General features: G+C 51.5%; 1 protein-coding gene across 2 annotated transcripts; it reads left to right on the top strand.

Annotated features, from left to right (window-relative positions):
- Positions 1-9,903: 9,903 nt before the first annotated feature.
- Positions 9,904-21,730, top strand: SERPINA1 (serpin family A member 1). 2 transcript variants are annotated; one of them, XM_061395208.1, is made up of 5 exons: positions 9,904-10,162; positions 17,736-18,379; positions 19,236-19,506; positions 20,502-20,649; positions 21,463-21,730. In XM_061395208.1, exons 2-5 carry the CDS (start codon positions 17,740-17,742, stop codon positions 21,652-21,654), a joined length of 1,251 nt encoding a protein of 416 aa, XP_061251192.1. In that variant the 5' UTR covers positions 9,904-10,162; positions 17,736-17,739; the 3' UTR covers positions 21,655-21,730. The 2 variants fall into 2 exon arrangements, with proteins under 2 accessions (XP_061251192.1, XP_061251191.1); XM_061395207.1 differs by lacking the exon at positions 9,904-10,162 and adding an exon at positions 12,338-12,443.
- Positions 21,731-23,621: the final 1,891 nt, after the last annotated feature.

The raw sequence follows: 23,621 nt of genomic DNA, 5'->3' as shown, positions 1-23,621 counted from the left end.
TTCTTTACCATCTAAGCCACCAGGGAAGCCTCCAAATACTCTAAGGTAGGCACAATCTCTCTTTCATTGCTGGGCTTACAGAGATGAATTTTCATAAAGTCTCACAGTTACTAACAGCTGTCTAGAACTGGCTTCATATGGAAGCCTTTGCACTCCATCAGGCAGACGTCCAAAGGGTAGCGTGTTTGGAGGAAATCCAAAGAGGTTAAAAGAGACATCCTAAGGCAATCTTCTGTCAGAGAGACTGCAAGAAACTGTCACCTATGTGAGTACAGCGTCCTTCTGTTCAGTTGATCAGTTAAAAGGAATCGAAGATGTATGTTTTTACAGAAGCAACACTTCCTTGTGAAAATATCAACACACAAAAATATGCAGAAGGAAGTTAAAGTCACCCAGCTGGTTAGTGCGTTATTCCAGATAATCCCAAGTCTGTTTCCTTCCGGAGCCCTCCATGCATATTCTTCAGTTTCTACATATATTGGTTCTTACCCTCTACATTGTATTTCGAATAATGTTGGTCTCTTACTTCTTCATGTTCAAATCGAACCAAAACACCAAGAGGGAAGAAGGTAGACAAGGGGAATCAATTTCTACTGAGTCCATGACATGCCAGTCCTTTCCATATATTCATTGATCTTACCCTAACAGTCACCCTAGGGCCCTGGAACCAAACTCTGCATTTACAGATAAGGACAGTGAAGACTTGAGGGGTTAAGTAACTTGTTCACAGTGAACTGAAGCCAACTCTGACTGTCCCCAGATCCTACCTTTTTGCTTAACTCCACACTGATCGAGACACGGTTGGGACCACCATTTTTCCAGAACTCTGCATACAAGAAAGGGGAGCCCCAAGTGTCATGTGGGGGGATACTATGTCTGTGTGTGTGTGTGTGTGTGTGCACAAAGGGTTTGCCTTGGACCGCTTGAACCACCCTAGCCTCCCTGGTGAGCCTGAGGCTCCAACCTACAGGAGGAGGCCACGTTGTCCTGAGTCCCATCCACTCAACTTCTAATACGTGAAGCCCAGTCACTTACAGAGCTTCCCCCACCTGCTTCCCTGTACCCCGGAGAGGCCAGGGGTGGAGGACAAGGACAGAGGAAGGAAAACACACATCCCACTGTTTGCTCTGCACAGACCCTCTTTCCAGGAGGCAACTGTTGACCTAGCTGTGTTTACCTTACTTGCTCAACCCTCTGTAAGGTGGATGGTTGAATACAAGGCCTCAAAATCTGTGTAATTAGAATGGAAAGTATTGATTTCACCCACTTCCTGGGGGCAATATTGGTTTTTGCTCATTTGACTGAATTATTTCATTTGTAGTTGCCTGCTGTTAAAATCATTGCCACACAGCCCCAAGGATGACCCAAAACAGGGAAATCATATTTTTTGAGCCAGACTTTTCATGATCAGTACCTCACGGAATCAATCTTCCCTTAGAACCCCATGATGATAAAATGATCATACTCATTCCCACTCCCCAGAGAAGACGAAGCCACTGGATCCAGGTTCTCAGCTCCTGAAGACAGGTCTGGAATTTAAACTGCTTCTAAGCTCCAATCCCAGAAGCCTTTGTCTGGACATCAGGAAGGGGAGTGGGGTGGAGAGAGGGCAGCTCCTTATAAAGTTCCATGCAGGAGATCCTATCACTAGCCATTCCACCCAAGTGAAATGAAAACATGGTCACACAAGACTTGCCCGTGAAGGCACATGGGAGCTTGATTCCTAATAGTCAGCATTAGAAACTGCCCATTCTCAATAGATACACTGATTGTGGCCCATCCTTAAGATGCAACTGTATTCCGCAAGAAACATGGGCAAAATTGCTGAAAGAGGCAGTGTCTTTGATGAATTTCAAAAACACTCTGTCAAACCAAAGGCACAACAAATGTCCAGAATGTATTCTCCCATGTACCTGCCCTTCTGGAAGAGGCGAGACTCATTGACGGAGACCAAAGCCCAAACAGAAGCTACCGTGGGGATGACTGGGTGATGGATGGAAAGAAACCTCCTGAACTGAAGGATCTGTTCTTTAACACGTCAGAGTGGAGGTTATACAGATGTACACAAATTTGAACACGTATTGAACTGTACATTCAGGATTACATTTTTACCACATGTAAATAACATCTTGGTAAAAATAGACTCATGAAAATAAGGAAAGGAAATGATATCAAGGTGGTATCAACCGAGAAGAGGATTCAAGAGAGAGAATTCATTCAATTCTATAAAATGAATTTTATAGATTCATTCTATTTATTCTCTCTGAGCCTCACCTGCAGGGTGGATATGACACGATCTTTGTTGCAGAGCTGTTGGGAAGATGAGAATCTGTTCACAGTGCTGGCTCCCAACAGCCAAGCAGAGAATGGGGAGTTTTTTTTTTCTGGGCTTATGTTGTGAGGAGCTGGAGGTTGGAGGGGGATGTAGCTGGCAGGGGTAGGGGGTGTGAGGGTACATAGCTGGAGGTGGTAAGGGGACAACAGGGCCAGCTCCTGGGCAGTGAGGCCAAGGAGAAGGGTCCTCGCACTTGCTAGGCTGAGCCCCAGAGACAGCGGAAGAAGGGGACAGAGGGCATGACGCAACCCCCTTCCCTCCATGGCATTTCACCATTGTAGCTCAGCCCCCACTGTGCTGTGTGCTCCCAGGAATTGTTCCCCTTTTCTTGCAGGACAGAGGAGGCGACAGATGGGGAAGTAGCCCTGGGTGGTGGGGGAGGCCAGGCACAGCGAGCAGAGCCACCAGACCCTTGGTCCAGGCTGTAAGGAACAACAAGCCAACCCTCTCCCCTCCGCCTGCCCATGGAGGGGGCCCCTGGGAGATTGTTCAGACAATGACTTCTGGCTGGGCTCAGTTAGACAGAACAACTGTTTGTTCTTTAGTCTATGAAGTTGCATGCCCTATGCAAATGTTTAGCATCCTAAAGGTTTTCATACTTTGACCCTGGCAAAGCACCTTAAGTAAGCATCTGATTTTTTTTTAAAGGCTCCATTTCGACTCTCTTTCATTTAGCTCAGCTCATCAAGCGCCCTGTGAGCACCTGTTTGGGGCTCAACTCAGAGTCAGAGAGGCTGAAAGAACAGGGTCCTGGCCTCCAGTAACCGCAGTCTCTTGGTAGAGCTGAGTATGAGGGTTGCTCCTTGCCCTGTGGTCACACAGCTTGAGTTAAATCTCTCCTCTGCTGTCCTCTGGCTCTGTGACCTGGGGCCAGTTGCTTGACATCTATGAGCCTCAGTTTCCTCATTGGGAGAATGGGGATAACAAAACACCTACCATGTAGGCGTAATGTGAGGAGAAGAAGAGCTCACTCTCTGAAGTACTTAGGATCCTGTCTGGCACGCATGATATGCTCAAGAAGCATCAGCTACTAAGATAACTGTTGTAAAAGAAGTGGACAAAGTGCCGTGGAAGCAGCAGCCAGTAGGGACGCTGGGATATGGGGGTGGGGTATCAGGAAAGCTCATGGATGAGTCTGTTCTGGAAGGCTGTGTCAGACGCCTGAGGAGGAAGACAAAGGTGCTTTCCTCGCAGGATGGAGAGCAGCCTGACACAGGCTGGCAGCCTGGGAGGCAATGCCCAGCCAGGGACAAAGTGATGGTGAGATGGAGGTGTGGATGTGACTGGGCCCTCAGTCAGGGGTCAGCGCGTTTGTTTTGGGAAAGCCAGATAGTAAATACTTAGGCTTTGAAGGCCACACGGTCTCTGCCCCAGCCATTCAACTCCGCACCTGGAGCATGAAAGAAATGTTGGACAATGAACAGACAGGTGCGGCTGTGTCCCTGTAGAACATTGTATGTGGAGGCTGAGGACTGACTTTCATATCATTTGTGTGTGTGTTACAAAATATTACACAATTCTTTCATTTTCTTCTCAATCATTTAAACATGCGGAACCTCTCTTGGCTTGCTGGCCGTACAAAAGCAAGAGCAGGCTGGGTGGGCTTGTGGCTATTGTTTGTCCCCTGTGGAGGGGACGCTGGGATGAGCCCGGGGGAGTGAGATGGGCCGGGCTGCAGAAACTACAGCAGCAAGAAGCCAGTGTTGGGGCTCCAGGAGTGAACCCCAGGACTGTGGATGGGGCAAGGGACAGGCGGTGACTAGATGGATGGAGGGTGCTGGGCAGGCACAAAAGAAAACAAAGGAATTTGAAGATTGTACGAGTTTCCTGTTGCTGCTGTAACAAAATTACTGTAACTTACTTCCCAAAACAGCATAAATTTGTTATCTCACAGTCCTGGGAGTCAGAAATCCAAAATCAAAGGACTTCCCTGGTTGTCCAGCAGTTAAGAATCACCTTCCAATGCAGAGGACGCAGGTCTGATACCTGGTCAGGGAACTAAGATCCCACATGCCATGGGGCAACTGAACTGGTGCTCCACAACAAGAGAAGCCCGTTCACTGCATTGGAGACCCAGTGCAGCCAAAATATTAAAAAAATATATAATTTGTTTAAAAAGTTTTATCTAAAATCAAGGTCTCTGTGCATGTCAGTCGTGTCTGATTCAGGAACCCCATGGACTGTAGCCCACCAGACTCCTCTGTCCAAGGGATTTTATAGACTAGAATACTCTGATGGGTTGACATTTCCTCTTCCAGGGAAACTTTCCAACCCAGGGATAAGACCTGAATCTCTTACATCTCCTGAATTGGCTGGCAGATTCTTCACCACTAGCAATGTGGAAGCAGGGCGAAATTCAATTCCGTCTGGAGACTGGAAGTAAGTTCTTTCCCTTGCTTTCTCCAGCTTCTAGAGGGCACCTGCATCTTTGGGTCTGAGGCCCCTTCCTCACGTCAACCTAACCTCTGTTTCTATCGTCTCCTTCTCTGACTCCAACCCTCCTGTCCCTCTTTTATAAGGACCTTTGTAATTATATTAGGCTCACCTGGATAACCCAGGATAATTTCTATCCCAAGATCCTTAATCTTAATCACATCTGCAATGTCCCTTTTTGCCATGGAAAATGACACATTCGCGGTCCTGGAGATTAGGACATGGGCGCCTCTAGGGACATTCCTCTCTTGCTCACAAAGGTTTGGACAGAAATGGACCAAAGAGATGGAGCAGATGGACCATGAGTTTTAAGTAGATGACACCACACCATCTCCACATGTTCGCACTGGTAGTCCAGCGAGGGTCAGAGACAGAGGGACAGAGGGGAGGGGTCAACCAAGAAGGGGCTGCAGATGAAGAGCTGACCAAAGAGGCCTCCAACTTGACGTCGAACAAAGCAGATCATATGTGGGTGGAGAGAAGCTAAAGAGGTTACAGGAGCAGAGAAGGACAGGAAGCGAGGGGCCGGAGGCTCAGACAGCCATCCACAAGGATGGTGATCAGCAGAAGAGCCCAGGCTGGGCCCAGATGCCCTTCCCCTAGGATGTAGGATGTGATCCCTGGGCCTGTGGGTGTCAGCGATGAAGCTGGGAGAAGGCAGGACTGTCCGGGGAGGTGGCTACATGACTGTTAGGGGAAGAGAGGTTTGGAGGCAGGGGTGGGGCCAGGAGAATGGGACTTCTCATGTGGCAGGTGTGTACGAGAATAAACTGCCCCTACTGGAGAGGACTTCTGGGGAAGGAAAGCCTCTGGGGAGGGGTCTCAGATACCTGACTAGGACACGGGAGGAGGAGAGGCAAGGGTGAGGTGATGGGGGCCTGAGCCACAGAGTGGAGATGGGGTAGAAAGAGAGGAAAAAGGGAGACAGGCTGTGAAATGCCCCTGTCTGCAGGGCCCTGCCAGCAGGAGGTGGGTCTGTCTTTGGACTCTTCGCTCTTTCTTTTCACGGGGAAAGGGAAAGACTCTCCATAGGGGGAGGGGAGGGTTGGCAGAAAGAGAACTGAACAGAAAGTCAGGACATATGATTCCAACAGGGCTTCCAGGGAACCCTGGGGTCTGCCCCAGTGTCTCTTGGTATTTACACCTGATGTCAGCTCTGCGTCCAGTGTTGCTCCTGCGTCCTGCTTATCTCTTAAACACATCCCCACTCCATCTCTCCCTCAATGGGACGACTTAAATGGCCTTGGCGGTCCTTGAGGTTTGGGTTCCCATCGGGCTGTGAGTTTCTGAGCAACTGAGACCACATCTGTTCACCTTTGCCAACTCTGAGCCAAAAGGTGATCGTAATATGCAGTGAATGAATGAATAAATGAACAAGCGCATGAATCGGTGAGGAAATGAAGGAAGAGGACTACAGCAGCTGATTGTAAGTAGAGGGAAGAAGGGAGGAATAGGAGAGGAGGGAGGGAGGCAGAGGGGCCGCACCATCAGCTTCGTGGTAGCTGTGCCTCGGTTTCCTCATCTGTACTAAGAGGACATCACTGGTACCCAATGCACAGGACTGACACAGAGCCTGGGGGTAGTACGTGCTCGCAAAGGAGCGGCTGTGATGTGATGCAAGTGTTGAAAGATCACACACTGGAGCTGGTTTGGGAGATTGCGTTGTAAAATGAAGGCAGCAAGAGACTCAAGCAAACAGAAATGTCTAAAGTCAACAGGATAGACGGCAACAAGGTAAATCGAACCACTGCAACCCAAGGTCTGTGTTGGGCAAGCTGGGAGAGCCCTATTGCTCTCTGTTATCTGAGACACCCACGCGGGGCTTATACTTCTGAAAAACAAGTCCCAAAGTCCTTCTCAGCCTCCTGCACATCCGGCCTTCCCTGTGATGCCCAGGAGGACCTTTGCCAGCCCCCAGTCTCTTCCTCGCCCAGAGAGGGTTGCTGATACCAAGTCTTGGGGAAGAAGGGAAATAAGATGGGCCTGGGGCGTGGTGTCACTGCCAGAAAACAAGCGTGTGCTTCCCAGGGTGTCAGCCAGGGTTGTGGAAAGGAGAAGAGAGATAAATGAAAGGAATTCCTTATTCCCAAAATGTGAACATCCACAAGGAAATACTTATTAAACAGGACAGGGGTTGAGCCTCATAAAAGGTGAAAGTCCACAAAGGCCAAACATTCAAAGGGATAAAGTTAAAATAAAGTGTGTAAAAAATAGTGACAATAAAAACATTCCTTTTATTCATTTTAACAAGTAGGGGATGGAGCAACAGCTGGGTGTTCTGTTACTTCTATTAATAGTAACTGTAATCAAGATTGCCGGGAGAAATATCAATAACCTCAGATATGCAGATGACACCACCCTTATGGCAGAAAGTGAAGAGGAACTCAAAAGCCTCTTGATGAAAGTGAAAGTGGAGAGTGAAAAAGTTGGCTTAAAGCTCAACACTCAGAAAACGAAGATCATGGCATCCGGTCCCGTTACTTCATGGGAAATAGATGGGGAAACAGTGGGAACAGTGTCAGACTTTATTTTTCTGGGCTCCAAAATCACTGCAGATGGTGATTGCAGCCATGAAATTAAAAGACGCTTACTCCTTGGAAGGAAAGTTATGACCAACCTAGATAGCATATTGAAAAGCAGAGACATAATTTTGCCAACAAAGGTCCATCTAGACAAGGCTGTGGTTTTTCCTGTGGTCATGTATGGATGTAAGAGTTGGACTGTGAAGAAGGCTGAGCGCCGAAGAATTGATGCTTTTGAACTGTGGGGTTGGAGAAGACTCTTGAGAGTCCCTTGGACTGAAAGCAGATCCAACCAGTCCATTCTGAAGGAGATCAGCCCTGGGATTTCTTTGGAAGGAATGATGCTAAAGCTGAAACTCCAGTACCTTGGCCACCTCATGCAAAGAGTTGACTCATTGGAAAAGACTCTGATGCTGGGAGGGATTGGGGGCAGGAGGAGAAGGGGACGACAGAGGATGAGATGGCCGGATGGCATCACTGACTCGATGGACGTGAGTATGAGTGAACTCCGGGAGTTGGTGATGGACAGGGAGGCCTGGTGTGCTGCGATTCATGGGGTCGCAAAGAGTCAGACACGACTGAGCGACTGAACTGAACTGAACTGATTGTCACTTGCAATGCAAAGAGTTGCCCTCTTTTTCTCCAGGTAAGGGTGGAGACTCAAATTAAAAGCTGTGAATAGGTCAGATAGTTTCAGAAAAAGCAAGAATTGAACCACACACACAGAAAGTAGCCATGGACATTGGGCACAGAAGGAAAGAAGGTCCCCAAGGGTGTTGCAAGCTGGTAGAGCTGCGAGATGCCAGGATGAAGTGAACTCATCCTGATGATGCAAACTCGGTCCATCTCCTGGAATCAAAAACCTGGACCACACAACTAACCCTGCTAATGTAAATGAGCTATGAGAAGACGGACATGGCACCAGGCTTGCTAATAGAGCAGGCCTGTCAAACATCCCAACAGCTTCCCTACATTTAAGCCTCATGACAATCATATGAATAAGAGAGATTCTAAGTATGCCCATTTAACAGAGGAGGGAACTGAGGCTCAGAGAGCTGAAATGAGCTCCTCCTCTAAGTCCAGGTTCCCTGGCTCCAACCACCCCTCACCCAACTTGGCCCTCTGCCCCTCACAGGTGCTCAGAAAGATGTAATTGCCCATGGCCCTCTGACCTAAGGAAGCAAAATGAGCCCAGCCCCCAGGAAGGGGATTGGTGGCCTTTAGGCAGAAGCTTGAATCTGAAGAGGTGTCCCTGGGCAAACGCGCTAGCCCCTCCCTCCAAATCTTTCTCCTGCTCAGATCCTGGGATTCATCTGAAAGGTTTTCCAGGCTCAGAATATCAAAGATAAAATGTGTTTGGCATTGACTTAGGGCCCGTCTCTGCCTGAGACTGCCCTCGGTCTTGTGTGTTATCATTACACTGGCTCTTCACAGTTCTGGTAGCAGTGGTCATTCTTATTCCCCAACTCACAGAAGAGGAAATGGGGGTGCAGAGAGGTTAATTAGCTAAGATCTCATCAGAGAGTGGTGGAGTAAAGGCTTAAATCCAGGTGCTCAGCCCCCGAGCCCATGCCTGAGCCACTGAGCCACAGTGCCCCCTGAAGAAGGGAGCCGGTGCCTGGAAGGGGGCTCCCATAGTGAGTATCGGGGGTACATTGATGTGTCTGTGTGTGTGCCTGGGGCAGTCATTGTAGGCTAGGTCCCACACTCTCTGGGAAACTACCAACAGACGTAGCATCCCTGAAGTGCTCCATCACTCTCTGGACCAAGCAGGGCCTCTGGTCCTTCATCTACTTGATCTATACTCCTCCCCTCACTCCCTTCCTGCTGCAGACTGCACATTTCACTGTCATCTTTCTTTCCATCCCTCTCCCATATCTAGGCAGGATTATGGTGGGGACAGGGTCTCCCCAGAGACTGCCAATTCGCAGCCATCCCACAGCATCTTTCTAGGATACACTCATTCCCAGAGAATCAGTCTGGATACAACAATCAACAGTTCCAGAAGTAACCTAGTGGACTTTCTCCAGTTTGGCTTCTGATTTGTGATTGGAGAATGGCCACTGGGTGGATCCACCCCAGGCATTCTGTGCTTGCCCATTTTCCCGGATCATCCCACCCCTCATTCCCAGGATGCACGTCCAGAGGAGCTCTCTGCAGTGTGAAATACTAGAGAAGTGGGCAGTGGGAGGATGGGGAGACGAGGAAGGGCTGAGCATGGAGCCCTGGACTCAAAAGGAACAGGTCCCAACCCAGAGCCCCTCACTTTCTTCCAGGCCCTGCCTCACGCCCTTTCTTCAATCCTCCTCCAAGTGCCCCAGTCCCCCCGATGTCTTACATCCCTTCTTCCTGCAGCCAGTGTCTGTGACACACCCTCCCCCCTAAACACAGCCCATCTCAGTCTCTGCGGGGCTCCCTGTGTGCATTTCAGAGGTGGCTCAGGCCGCCTCCCTCCATAGGTGGCCCTGGAAACCTGCCAAGACATTGATGCCCGGCTCTGGGCCCAAAGGAGACACCTGTCATCCCCTTTAATCTGCTCTGCCAGGTGCAACCAGCCCGCTTACAGAAGCTCAAAGGCACTGGGTGATTCATCCTGGGTCACACAGCCAGACACAGCAGGGCAACAGGTGACACACAAGACTACCGCCTGGGCTGGGACGGGCTTTCTGGCATCTGCCTGGCTCCTGGCAGCTTTGTGCAAGGCAGCTTCCTGCCCAGGGTCCCCACCCCTCCCAGACCTGCTGCCTGAACCACCCAGAAGCTCCTTCCTCCTGTGCTGGCAGAGCCTGGGCACCGCGCTCAGGGCATACACGGCCTCCAGGAGCTCCAGGGGAGGAGGAGTTCCTTCTGCCACAAGAACCTGGCATTGAAGGTAAGGGGGATGGGGGGGCACCTTCCCACCTGCCCCAGACCACCAGGGTGAGAAGCACTAAGTGTGGCAACAGCCTGGACACTTGCTGACGCCCACTCAGTGCGAGAGCTGAGAGGGGCAGCCAGGCGTGGGGGGAGGCCATTTCACAGATGGGGAAACTGAGGCACGGGGAGGGGAACAAATGTCCAGGAGGTACGGAGGGCAGACCTTGTTTCATCACACCCTGGGTTTTCAAGCTATGGGTGGGTGCAGAGCTCTGGGTAAGAAACCCCTTCAGCCAGCTCAGGGGAAGAGTCAGTGTTCTGAAGCCAGCTTGTAGCATCGGAGAGTCCGGAGAGATGGGAGCGGAGAGTACCTCCCTCCCTGAGCTCGTTTCTGCTCCTATGTGGGGGGTGGTACACACTCCCCTCACAGGGACACTGCGAGGACTCAGTAAGGGAAGCCTGGAGGGAAGCTCCTGGAACGCTCCCCTCATCCTTAGACCACCCACCTAGAATCACACCAGGGAGATCCACGGGCACAGGGCTCAGCATGTGCCCCCGATGCTGGGCTCTGAGCTCTGAAACTGCTGCATTTAATCCTCGCAGCAGCCCAGAGAGGTACGAACTGTCACATCCCCATTTTACAGATGGGGAAACTGAGGCATGAAGCGCTTAAATGACTCCCCTGAGATGTCACAGCCAGTGAGTGGGGATGCTGGGTTCCCTGGTCTAAACCTGTGTGCTAGAGGAACCTACAGGCTATTCGCCAGGCACAGTCCCATAGCTGGGGCCAGGGGATGAGGGGTGGACAAAGACACATTTGTCCACTGACTCAACAAATACAGAGTGTACATGGTGTGCCAAGGGAGTATAGGGCGGTGCACACAGCGCGATGCCAACTGCCTTAGGCTTCTAAATGGACTCTAACCCACTGAAAAGCCCAAGGCGGCTGGCATCACACTGTGCACCGCCCCAGTAGGGCCCTACTGGCCTCAATCCCACACTACCACCCTGGCCACCACCAGTGCCCCCAAAAGCCTGCCGTAGCTCCTGGATGGGGCCACAGGTCCCAGGAAAATTCAGGCAGCCTGTGGATTGAGTTAGCTGGCCGGAAGCCAGGTCCAGCGGAAACAGAAACAGGCCTGAGGCTGGCCAGGAATTGCACCTCCTCCTACCTGGAGAAGCTTGGTGAGCAGGTGTGAGCAGAGAGCTGTGCAGATCAAAATCAAGAGCCTAGTGTATGCCCAGTGCTTTACGTAAGTGATTTCCATATCCCTGACAATGAGCTGGAAGTGGGACCTCCAAGGCCTTAGGATGCAAATGAAACTACCCCATGTTTCAGAGAGATGGACCAGCTTGCCTGAGGCCACACAACTCTTTGTAGATTTACTCTCTGACCCTAGGCCTGTGCCCACGCCACCCGTATCAGCCTTAGGTAGCTGTGTCAACTGCAGTCAGGACCCATTTTGTTTCCAGGGAAGGCGAGAGAGGTTTTGTGTCTGCTTGGTGACTTTAGGTAGATAACCAGTTTCTCTATCTGCCAGCTGAGCTCTACCCCTTGCATCTTCAGCAGTGGGCCTTTTTGTTTGTTTATTTGTTTTTGGGCTGCGCTGGATCTTTGTTGCTGCTTCCTCTAGTTCTGGCAAGGGGGCTACTCTAGTTGCTGTGCACGGCCTTCCCATTGCAGTGGCTTCTCTGGTTATGGGTCACAGTCTCTACGGCACAGGCTCTAGGGCACAGGCTCCAGCAGTTGCTGTATGGGGTTAGTTGCCCCACAGCATATGGAATCTCCCCTGACCAGGGATCGAACCCACGTCCCCTGCACTGGCAGGCAGATTCTTAACCACTGGACTACCAGGGAAGTCCCAGCAGTGGGCCTTTCAAGGTGGCTCCATAAATGGTAGCTCTTGCTACCGATTAAGCAGCAACTGAGAGCTCCCCAGTGGATTGAAGGCCAGCAAAAGGCATGCCGTCCCCCAGAATGTCGGCATCAGTGCCACCCCAGCTTGGACGCAGGATGCTGCGGTTTATGAGCTGGGCACAAAGACTCTCTCAGGGATATGGTGCACAGGGCTGCGTGCCGCCCAGAAGGAGCACTGATGGATGGCGTGAGCAGGCAGTTCAGTGTCCAGCTGATGGACTTAGTCCTTATTTGTTCCTCTGATAACTGGGCTGACCTTGGTTAATGTTTACCAGCAGCCTCCCCCTTCGCCCCTCTGGGTCCAGTGCTTAAATACGGGGAAGGACAGGGCTCTGTCTCCTCGGCCTCAGTCACCAGCCCTGACCTAGGACAGTGAATCGTAAGTATGCCTTCCACTGGCCAGAGGCCTCCAGGACCCTGCACTCCCCGGGCAAGCCTTGGGGATGCAAGGAGGATGGAGCAGGCTGGAGCCGGGCCACCTGTTGTCATAGTAACAGCAGCCCTAGGGGTCCTTTCCTGCTCCCCAAGCCTGTCCAGGGCCTCCCCAATTCCTCCCGGTGACTAAAGTGGCCTTCTGCGAGCGGAAGTGGAAGTGAGGGGGTGGGGGCTGGCTTTGGCATCCAGCGACCTAGGAGGGAGTATGTATGTTTCTGCTGGCACAGCTCCTGTATCTTTCCCGTTGGTGGTCTTCTGTAGGTCTTGCCGCCTCTGCATTTGCTTGGGTGTGTATCTTTTCTTGCTTCTACAAATGAGAATGATAAGGCTCAGGGAGGGACAGTGAGTAGCCCAGGTTCACAGAGCAACCTGGTAGGGAAGCCAGGTCGGACCAGAAGCTCTGAGTTTCAGCTGTTCATCATGCCTCCATTCTCTGCAGCAGTGCCCAGAACAGAACCACACCAGGTCTCAGCCTGGAGTTACAGAAGTGGGCCCCTCTGTGCACAGCGGGCCCCTGGCCATCCTTGTGTGCCACGGAAGATGGGGAGCTGAGGAGGGCACTATCCTGGGGGGTGGGCTTTGAGCTGTATTCCTGAGCCCCCACTCTGCACAGGCAGCCTCTATTTAAGCCTCATGGCAATCCTCTGAGGTAGTTACTGTGGCGTTCCCATTTTACAGATGAAGACTTCTGGGACAGGGAGGTTCATCCCTTGCTCCCAGTTACACCATCTAGGATTCAAGCTTAGGCTGAATCCCCTCCAGAATCCCCGCTTCTGCCCTCATGCCCACTGCACAATCATCCCTTCAGGTCTCAGGCACCAGCTGGGGAATGGGAAGCCTGGTCTGGCTTTGAGTCACCTCTGATGCTGGGTGACCTTAGACAGTTGCTCATCCTCTCTGCCCTTTTGGGCAAAGCATAGATAACCTTGGCCCTCCTGCCCCTACCCCACTCCCACTAGCTTTGATCTCTGGACTTTAGGAAGGATATGATTTTTCCATCACTGGTGTTTGGAGATGGACAACAACTGATGCCTCCTGAGAACTGACAGTGTGCCAGGAATTTCTTGGCACTTTGCACCTATTTCTTTTGCATAATTGTCTTTTAGGGGAAGTACACCCATATCATCACTGGGAAACTGAGGTTCAGAGAGGTTGAGTAACTAGTCCAAGGTCACAGAACTGATAGCAAATTGAGCGTGGGCGTCCTGGCCTCATAGCCTCTAATCTTAGCCACAAAGTGACGCTGCCTCTCTTTGTTCAGCCAGGCCACCTCTGAGGTTTTCTGTTCTGAGGCCTCTACCTTCAGCTTTGTATACAGAGAAGGGCTAAATGCCAAATTCAGGAATCAAAACACCCAGGATTAAATTCGGTCTTGTAGAGACTTCCCTGGTGGTTCAGTGATTAAGACTCCCCACTTCCACTGCAGGAAGCACAGGTTTGATTCCTGGTCAGGGAACTAAGATCCCACATGCTGCACACACAAAAAATTAGTTCTGTAAGCCACCAGTTCAGTTCTGTGATTTTCAGTAATTTATTTAATTTCCACAGCCCCTGATTTCTCCATCTATATTGTTGTTCAGTGGCTCAGGCATGTCCCACTCTTTGGGATTCCGTAGGCTGCAGCACCCCAGGCTTCCCTGTCTTTCACCATCTCCTGGACTTTGCTCAAACTCATGTCCATTGCGTTGGTGATGCCATCCAACCATTTCCTCCTCTGTCACCCTTGTCTCCTCCTAGCCTCAATCTTTCAGCATCAGGGTCTTTCCCAGTGAGTCAGTTCTCCGCACCAGGTGACCAAAGTATTGGAACTTCAGCTTCAGCATCAGTCCTTCCAATGAATACTTAGGACTGATTTCCTTTAGGATGGACTCGTTCGATCTCCTTGCTGTCTCCATCTATAAAATGGGGCTAATAATAACTCCCACCTCTCAGGGTAAGCTCTGAGGGAAGATGAGACAGTGCATGGATACCTGCTATTCACGAAGTGAAAAGAGGAGGAGGATGCTCACGCTGACATTTGCTAAGAATAGGGTCTGGCAGCTAATAGTCAATGAATAAAGACCTGGAGAATTGAACTGAACATTTTCTAAACTCAGAGGCCATTCTGTGCAGAGCAGGGTTCCCCTCTCTGGTCCTGAGCAGTGTGGCTAACTGGCCTGGAAGAAATATGCCAGCTCTCTAGCTTGAACCCTCCCTGTGCACAGGTAGGGCTTCCACACCTGCTAGATGCCCACCCACTCATCACCTTATCCATTCTTCACATCTGCCTTGCAAGAGATTCTTTTCTCCACTTACAGGAAGGTGAGGCTCAAAGAAGTGCAATCACTTGCCCAAGGCCACTTACCTGTAAGTGGCAGGGCTGAGTCACCCTGGGCTTTACCCAGGTGTCGATAGGTTGTGACCTTAGGTCACAGTCACTTTCCTAGACCCCACTGGCTCGCTCTTGATCACCATTTTATGTCCTGGGGGAAAGAAATGGCATGAGATTAGGCAAAGGGACAGCTGATTCATTGTCCCCGACCTACCCCAGACTCCGGAAGTGTCATTGTGACATCTTCATTCTGCTGATTTGAAGTTTGGTCCCTGTACCTCTGGGCACTTCGCCGTTTCCTCTCTCATCTCTGGTCAGCTCCCCAGCACTAGGATTTGGGGATTAGGGGGAAGGGACTTCCTTGGATAAAAGGGAGAGGAGAGAGAGGTCTTGGGCCCCCGAAGTTCTAAGGAACAGACTGGGAGGCAAAAGGAAGCCAACAGAGTCTCAAGACTGACATCACAGTGTTCGGGACCTAATTCTGACACTCACTGAATTGACCTGGAGACACACTGTCCCGTCTATAGTTCGAAAGGTGGGGAAACCAAGCCCTGCTCCAGCCAGCTTTATCCCTGACTCACTGCGTGGCCTTGGCAAGGCTCTGACCCCTTCCTGGCCTCAGACCATTTACTGTAAGACGAGGAAGCCAAAGGAGGTGATGTAACCCCCAGGCAGAAGGATGGGGTGGGGGCAGGGAGGTGCTCACCCCAGCTGTAGCCCCTCTTCCCCTCAGCCGCATGCCAGCCTTGTTACCTTCTTAAGGTCAACATCCCTCTTGGCAGGAGGGCACCTCACCCTGTAACCCCATGGGAAGTTTCAGTCCATCTTGTTCCACCAAACCCAGATACCCCTCTAATTAAAATTCCAGCATTGGTACACAGGGACCTCATTTAGGTCCCCCTTAACCTCAGTCTATACAGCTGGGCAGAGTGAGGCCCCAAAACAAGTAAATGCTTACCTAAGGCCAAGTGGACAGAGGTGGCCCTGTGTGCACGAGAAGCCACAGCCTCTGGCTCTGAGGCCAGTTGGCATATGTAGTGTCCCCACCGTGCAGAGTTCAAATCCCTCATCATCTCTGAGCCTCACCAAGATGGGGAATTTCCATCAACCGTGAAGGACAACACCAAAATCCGGTGGGGAGGTAGCGAGAAGTGCAAGGGCGATGGAAATATACAGAATTAATCTCAGCATCATCTTCAGCTCTAAAACCACTGGCTAGTTTACGAAAAATATAAACAGGTCTTACATAATCTGTGGTCTCTATTTGGGTTATTTAGAGGCCTGAAGTCCAGAAAAAAAAAAAAAAGGTAATGGAAAGAAACCAGTTTTGGACTTCATCTTGTTGTTTATTGGAAAGAAACTTTAAGTCCAAGGGGGTAAGTAAAACCCAGCATTCCTTGTTTCCAACTGTTTCCATATGCCAAGTTCAAGAGCTCCTTTGTCTTTGTATTTTATTAAAATGATGTTTTAGTTATGTGACTAATACCAATAGCCAGCTCTGTGGCTGCAGGCACACCCTCTCCTCTGCTTGGAACTCAGTTCCCTTATCTGGGAAGAGAGCAGGTGGTACTTAGGAGACCTCGGCCTGGTGGCCCAAGGCAGGGGTCTGTGTGGAGTGGAGGGAGCTCTGTGGGGCAGAGCTGGTCCTGTGTTGCTGCAGGAGACGCTGACTTTAATGATCACTAGATGGAGCCTGACCTTGCTGGGCCACCCACAGGCCTTGCCATGCTCTGCTGTCTCCTCCGACCAGCCATGGAGCTCATCTTCCTCTCGTCATCCTCTGAGGGCTTCTGCTTGCCCATCTACCAGGCTCTCCTTCAAGCCATCTTCTCTCTTAGGTGCTTTCAACGTAAGGTGTGGAGTCTAGACTTAGTGAAGATCTTACTTTCAAAGATCCCCCAAATCTGACTTTCTACCTGTGACAAAGTGAGGACCAGAGAGACTAAGCAACTCATCCAAGGTCACACAGCTGGTGGTGGCAGAGACCTAGATTAGAAGCCAGGTCTGTCTGAAAACGAAAAGATGCTTTTCCAACTCTTACCCACCCCACCCCGCCCCCCACCCACACAGAGACAAATTCCACTTGGCTGGAGGAGCCAGGACCTTCAGCACCCACAAGCATGTTGAGCAGAGCTGGGACAGAGGCAAGCAGGGTGGGTGGCAAAGCTGACCGTCAGCACAGTCCTGTGACTGAGGCCACAGACTCACTGTGAGGGCAGCCCTCCAGCTCAGGAACATCCACTAGGGGCTGAGGTTCACTGTGTGTTGGGGTACCGCCCCCCGCCCCAGCTGGGTTTCCTTACAGCTCTTCTGTGTGTCATTGAAGCAAGATCCCGCCCACTCTGGGCTGTCACCTCTCTGTCCATTAGGTAACAGATTTCAGTGGAAGTCCTCCTAGGGCTGTTCCCGATCCAATCATCCCTGAGTCCAGTTCCACCCACCTCCTGGGTCATTGTCCACTTCCTGTCCCTCAGTTTCCTCTTCCCAAAATAAGGGCAGCAGCACTTACACCTTGGGGTCATTATGGATATTAGTGGGGCCATCGAGAGCGTGGACTCCAGACCCAGATGACCTGGGAGTGTGATTCTGATTCTGCTACTTGTCTGTCCTGAAACCTTGGACAAGTGACTTAACCTCTAGGAGCCTGGTCTCATCTGTAAGCCCAGGGGTGTCGCATGACCTACGTCAGAGGCCTGTTACCAGAGCATGGTGAGATAAGACAGTAAAGAGCTTAGGATGGAATTTGGCATGCAATAAGCACCATCAAGTCCCTGCCATTGTTCTGAGTCTTTCAGTGACGCTGACATAGAAGAATGTTAGTCATATAGATCCTCGATAAACTGGTTGCTTTGACCTGGCATCAGTCAGTGGCCAAGGGACTCACTGTATGGTCTGATCCAGGCATGGTACCCTTCTCTCTTGCAGGATAATGGCACTCTCCATCACGCGGGGCCTTCTGCTGCTGGCAGCCCTGTGCTGCCTGGCCCCCATCTCCCTGGCTGGAGTTCTCCAAGGACACGCTGTCCAAGAGACAGATGATACATCCCACCAGGAAGCAGCGTGCCACAAGATTGCCCCCAACCTGGCCAACTTTGCCTTCAGCATATACCACCATTTGGCCCATCAGTCCAACACCAGCAACATCTTCTTCTCCCCCGTGAGCATCGCTTCAGCCTTTGCGATGCTCTCCCTGGGAGCCAAGGGCAACACTCACACTGAGATCCTGAAGGGCCTGGGTTTCAACCTCACTGAGCTCGCAGAGGCTGAGATCCACAAAGGCTTTCAGCATCTTCTCCACACCCTGAACCAGCCAAACCACCAGCTGCAACTGACCACTGGCAATGGTCTGTTCATCAATGAGAGTGCAAAGCTAGTGGATACGTTTTTGGAGGATGTCAAGAACCTGTATCACTCCGAAGCCTTCTCCATCAACTTCAGGGATGCTGAGGAGGCCAAGAAGAAGATCAACGATTATGTAGAGAAGGGAAGCCATGGAAAAATTGTGGATTTGGTAAAGGTTCTTGACCCAAACACAGTTTTTGCTCTGGTGAATTACATTTCCTTTAAAGGTAAGGTTGCGTAACCAGTCTGAGCTTTTTCACACAGAAATACCCCCAAAATACTCTCAAACACTCAGTTCTTAACTTTCCTGGCAGCACAGAATGGGATATAGCCGTGCATCTCTGCATGCGTTATTCAATTTTCCACACATGACACTAAAACTTCCTGTGATCAAATAGGGTTAGGGAATTATGGATTAAACAAAGTACCTTCATCTCTGCAGGACTTTTCAGAGCCCTAAATGTCCTAACATGCATTGCAAATTCCTACCTTGGAGAGGTGTATGATATGCAGTGCCTCCCAAAATAGAGTCAGAAAAACAAATCCCGAACCACACTTCTGACAACTGCAGTGCAGAGAAAGTAGTGACACCTTTGGAGTCAGGAAGACCAAGATTTAAATTCTTCCTCTACCACATGAGACTCCACGAAATTGAAATTCTGGATCCTATACCAGCCTTGCATTATTCTCCCCCAAAGTCTTTTCTGTAGACTGCTGGTTCACTTTAGACCCATTTTACAGATGGTAAAACTGAGGTTTGGGGCTTCCCAGGTGGCTCAGGGGTAAAGAATCCACCTGCCAATGCAGAAGCACAGGAGATGCGGGTTTGATCCCTGGGTCAGGAAGCTCCCTTGAAGTAGGAAATGGCAAACCCCTCTAGTATTCTTGCCTGGGAAATCCCATGGACAGAGGAGCCTGGTGAGCTACAGTCCATGGGGTCGCAAAGCGTCGGACACAAGCACACACGCAAACCTGAGGCTCAGAGAGAAGTACCTCACCAGGAGGCTCAGGGCTCCTTTATTTCCCCACTGTTACTAAACCTTCTCCCACCCTTGGCTGATGTCCGCTATCTCTTCTCTCCAGGAAAATGGGAGAAGCCCTTCGAGATGAAGCACACCACAGAGAGGGACTTCCATGTGGACGAGCAAACCACTGTGAAGGTGCCCATGATGAACCGCCTGGGCATGTTTGACCTCCACTACTGCGACAAACTCGCCAGCTGGGTGCTGCTGTTGGACTACGTGGGCAACGTCACCGCCTGCTTCATCCTGCCCGACCTGGGGAAACTGCAGCAGCTGGAGGACAAGCTCAACAACGAACTCCTCGCCAAGTTCCTGGAAAAGAAATATGCAAGGTGATCTCCCAGACAGACCGACCCGGGAGCTGCCACATCTGGTTCACTCAGAGGGTGGGGGGATAGACCCACCGACCACGGCCATGACCGCTGTGTGTCTGCTTCCAACAGAGGCCAGAATGCATGCACGTGGTACCAGGCAGACTCCATGGGAGGGCTGGTGCCCAGGGGTGAGGAGTGAAAGTCCTGTCCTTGAGGACGTCCTCCCCAGCCTGGACACTGCCCGTTCCTGGTGCACAGGGAAAGCAATGTCAAATTCATGTTGTTGGCAAACCCAGAAAGAAGAGGATGGACTTTTTGGCAAAGGTGGCAGTTGAATGTAGATTACAGGATAGAGTGTGAATTACAGGCTAAAAAGTCCACGGCAGGATGGGGGCGGGGGAGGGGAGGATAATGCTTGGAGCATTATCCAAGATAATGCTGAAAAAGCCAACGCCCAGAGCAGGAAACTCCAGCACCTGTTTGAGGCTGGTTCTGATTCCTCTGTCATTAGATGAGTGTGGTTCGACCAGGTCCCCATCATGCACTCCATATCAGTACCTGTCTCTGTGTTTGTAAATATGCCCAGGCCCGGATGAGCAATTTTATCATGTATAACATAAAACAAAGATGAAAATACAGAAAAGTACTCCTCACGCCCTCAACAGATGTCACTCAGGACCTGCCACCACATCCCACAGTCCCCTGGGATCCTGGCCCTGGGGGAGTCCCAGTCTAGGGGGTGTGATGAAACCCTACAGGGAAGTAGTGAGTACAGTCCTTCCAGAAGACACCCCAGATCTCCAGGAGGCCTTCTCAGAGGAGGTGGCCCTTGAGAGGCTCTGCAGGACAAGAGGATGGCCCTGATTCTAATATCCTCTGACCCTGGGCGTAGAGGAACTAAAAGTGGAATAAACCAAAGTGTGAGAGCAGGGGGAGAGGGCGCCAACTGGAAAGAACAACCGGAAAAGGAAGCTCTTTCAACTCTGTGACTTTTTTTTTTTTTTTCACGACAGTTCTGCCAATTTACATTTGCCCAAACTGTCCATTTCTGAAACGTACGATCTGAAAACTGTCCTGGGCGATGTGGGCATCACCGAGGTCTTCAGCGATAGGGCTGACCTCTCAGGGATCACCGAGGAACAGCCTCTGAAGGTGTCCAAGGTGAGTGTGTCCCTGACGTCTGTAGGTCAGAATGCGTGCGGGGCCACAGCTCTGGGGCGAGGCTGAGGAAGGGGCAGAGGGACGCAGGCACGCCTGCAGACCAAGGCCCCTGAGGAATGCCATCGCTCCACCACGACGGCAGTGTGGTCAGCTGACGGAGGGGAGGAGGTGGCCTCACGTGCTTGGAAGTTGTGGCACTTACTCTCCGTCTCATCCTTGTCCGGGGACTTCCCTTTTTTGGGCCCCTATAACCCCCTACTTACGGAGAGACTTAGGCTCGGGGATTGCCAAGACCTTTTGGCCCCTGCATCTGAGACTCCGGGAACTACTGGCGAATCACCGAGTCAGTGATTTCAACCAAAGATGCCGTTTATTCAGGGGAATTACAGGTGCCCAAGAAGACAACTGCGGTTCAGTGTTTGTGAACAGAGTACTTGGGTGGGGACAAGGCACATGAAAGCACCCCTCAAAGTCCTGCTCCCCAAGGAGCTTAGTATCTGGTTGCACAAAAAAGAGGGGAGCCAAGGAAACAGAAGGCAGGAAAATCTCTCCCCCGAGGTGATGGGTTGTTTCCCAGGAAGGCTGGGGAGGAAGAGGCTGGGGTACCCTCGTGGATCAGACAGAGGCCTTGCGAGCATCCCTCGTGTGTCCCCTGTAGGGCCAGGTAGACAGCGATGGGGAAAGACAGGAGGCGAGGAGAGAGGCCAGAGGGTGCCCCACCCTGGGCGAGGCGCTCCTCCCTGCCTGGCTCCCAGGCCTGGGTGGGGGCCTGTCTCCACTCCCATGTGACCTCGTTGCTCTCCCGCCTTCCAGGCGCTCCACAAGGCTGCACTGACCATCGATGAGAAAGGGACAGAAGCTGTCGGGTCCACGTTTCTGGAAGCCATCCCCATGTCCCTTCCCCCAGACGTCAAGTTCAACAGACCCTTCCTCTGCATCCTCTACGACAGAAACACCAAGTCTCCCCTCTTCGTGGGAAAGGTGGTGAATCCCACCCAAGCCTAACTGCCTCTCGGAGTTCAGCCTCCCCCTCCCAGGCCAGGTCCCCCCACTCCCTCCATGGCATTAAAGGATGACTGACAGCCCGAGCTTGCGTGTGGCGTGTCAACCCTTCGTCCTCTTGCATCTGAGTCTTTCTTTGCATCCCCAGGATGTGTGTGGAATCTGGGCCATGGCCCTCCTTCATGTGTCCACTGCATTAAGATGCCTTAGCATTTACGCTGCCCAACCCCGTGCTCGGCCAGGCTGAAAGGTCAGCTGAATCCCACAGCTTCCTGCCTCTCCCCCAGTCACTACAGAAAAGCTCCAGGCTTTCCGGTCTCCTCTGGGGTCCCCAGGGGGAAACCCCACAGGCTCGGAATCCAGCCCATGGCCCCCACCTCCATCCAGCGTCCACCGGGTCCTCCTGCTCAGCCCCATCCCCACTGGTCTCACTGTGGCCCCCACTTAGAGCTCCTCAGCTGCAGGCTGCCACTGCTTCCAGAGCCTTCAGCTCACACGGGGACACTGGGCTGCAGCGTCTCCAGCAGCAGAGATAGGAATCGGGTCCTCTCCTTGTCCCACATCGTCACCTGAGCCAGGCTTGGACACTGACCGCTCACAGGTCTCTCCTGCCAAAGGCTCTGGTTGGTGTTTGCAGGGGCCCTTTCCCATGAGGCTGGACTGGGAACACATATTTCTGTCCTTGTCACTCCATCTCTGCTCCAGGACCCTCAAACATGCCATTCCTAGAGGCAGGTCTCATCTCCCCCGTGAAGAGAACGTCCCAGTCTATATCACTTGTTCAAACTCCCCCAGGACGTCAGCCATCCCCCCGCAAGATCACTTACCCTATGCCCTCTTGTAATCCCTAATCACCTGGCCAAGTTGCCCTGGATGGCTCTGGAAAGTCCTGACAATGATTCCAAAGTCACAGGAGGGGAAATAGAGCAGATCATCGACCCCCAGTCCCCCTGCCCCTGCCCTCCCTTAGCTAAGCTGTGTCAGGGGCCGTATTTCCACCAGTCTTGCTCCTGTGTTCCTGCCCCGGAGCCCTTCCTGTGGTCTCTGGCTGGAAACCACAGCTCCCAGGCCACAGTTAAAGGATGTCTCAGGAGCAGACCCTTTCACTGAGGGCCACATGGCTCCTTCCCACCCCCCAAGGCCCTGCAAGAGGGCTGCTGCAGTCAGAAGGCCTGGCTGGACCCCAGCGTGAAGGAGCCAGCTCCCCAGACTCTCAAGGGAATACACTTGTCCTGGAGAAGTACGGCCCCATCCTACACACATCCAGTGATCACCATCTAGCTTCTCATTGGGATGAGCGCACAACTAAAGAACAGGCTTGAGTCACATCAAATGTATACCATGCAAGTCAAAAGGGCCACATCTGTGCAATTTCACAGAACTGAACATAATGGATGAAGATCAGACCATTTCCCAAATAAGCCTCACATCTCTTGAGTTTTCTCTGCCTAGAGACTTCCAACTTCCACAAATTCAATTAATGACATGACTATCACCCAGCACCCAGAATGAGGCCAAACCTGAGGGTCTAAAGAACTTGGATGAAGTCCAGACTCTGCCACTTCCTGACTGTGTGATTTTAGCAGTCATCAAACCTCTCTCAATATCCTTCTCAAATCATATTTTGAGGTGCTGTGAGGTTCACATCAGAGTACTAAAACAGCTTTTTAAAGGACAACAGAGGAGGGCGCTGGTGTAAGGGACAAGGTTTGCTGACTCTGAGCTCCTTCGCTAAGCCTGGCTCCCTGGGAGGAGCCGTGCACACACTTTCCTGCTGAATCCTCACGGCAGCCCTGTGATGCTGAGAGTGGAGTTGCTCTGCTCTTCTGTGCGGCCCTGTGTGCAGATGAAGAAACTGAGGCTCAGAGAGGCTCGTCATCTCTTTCAAGGTCATGGCAAGTGGCAAAGTCGGCTTTAGAGGCTCTCCCTATTCCTCCAAACCCCACCACATCATACCAGATGGACTACAC

Source organism: Bos javanicus, chromosome 21 (genome assembly GCF_032452875.1).
Source record: "Bos javanicus breed banteng chromosome 21, ARS-OSU_banteng_1.0, whole genome shotgun sequence".
Taxonomy (NCBI): Eukaryota; Metazoa; Chordata; class Mammalia; order Artiodactyla; family Bovidae; genus Bos; species Bos javanicus.
This window is presented reverse-complemented; position numbering and strand designations above follow the sequence as displayed.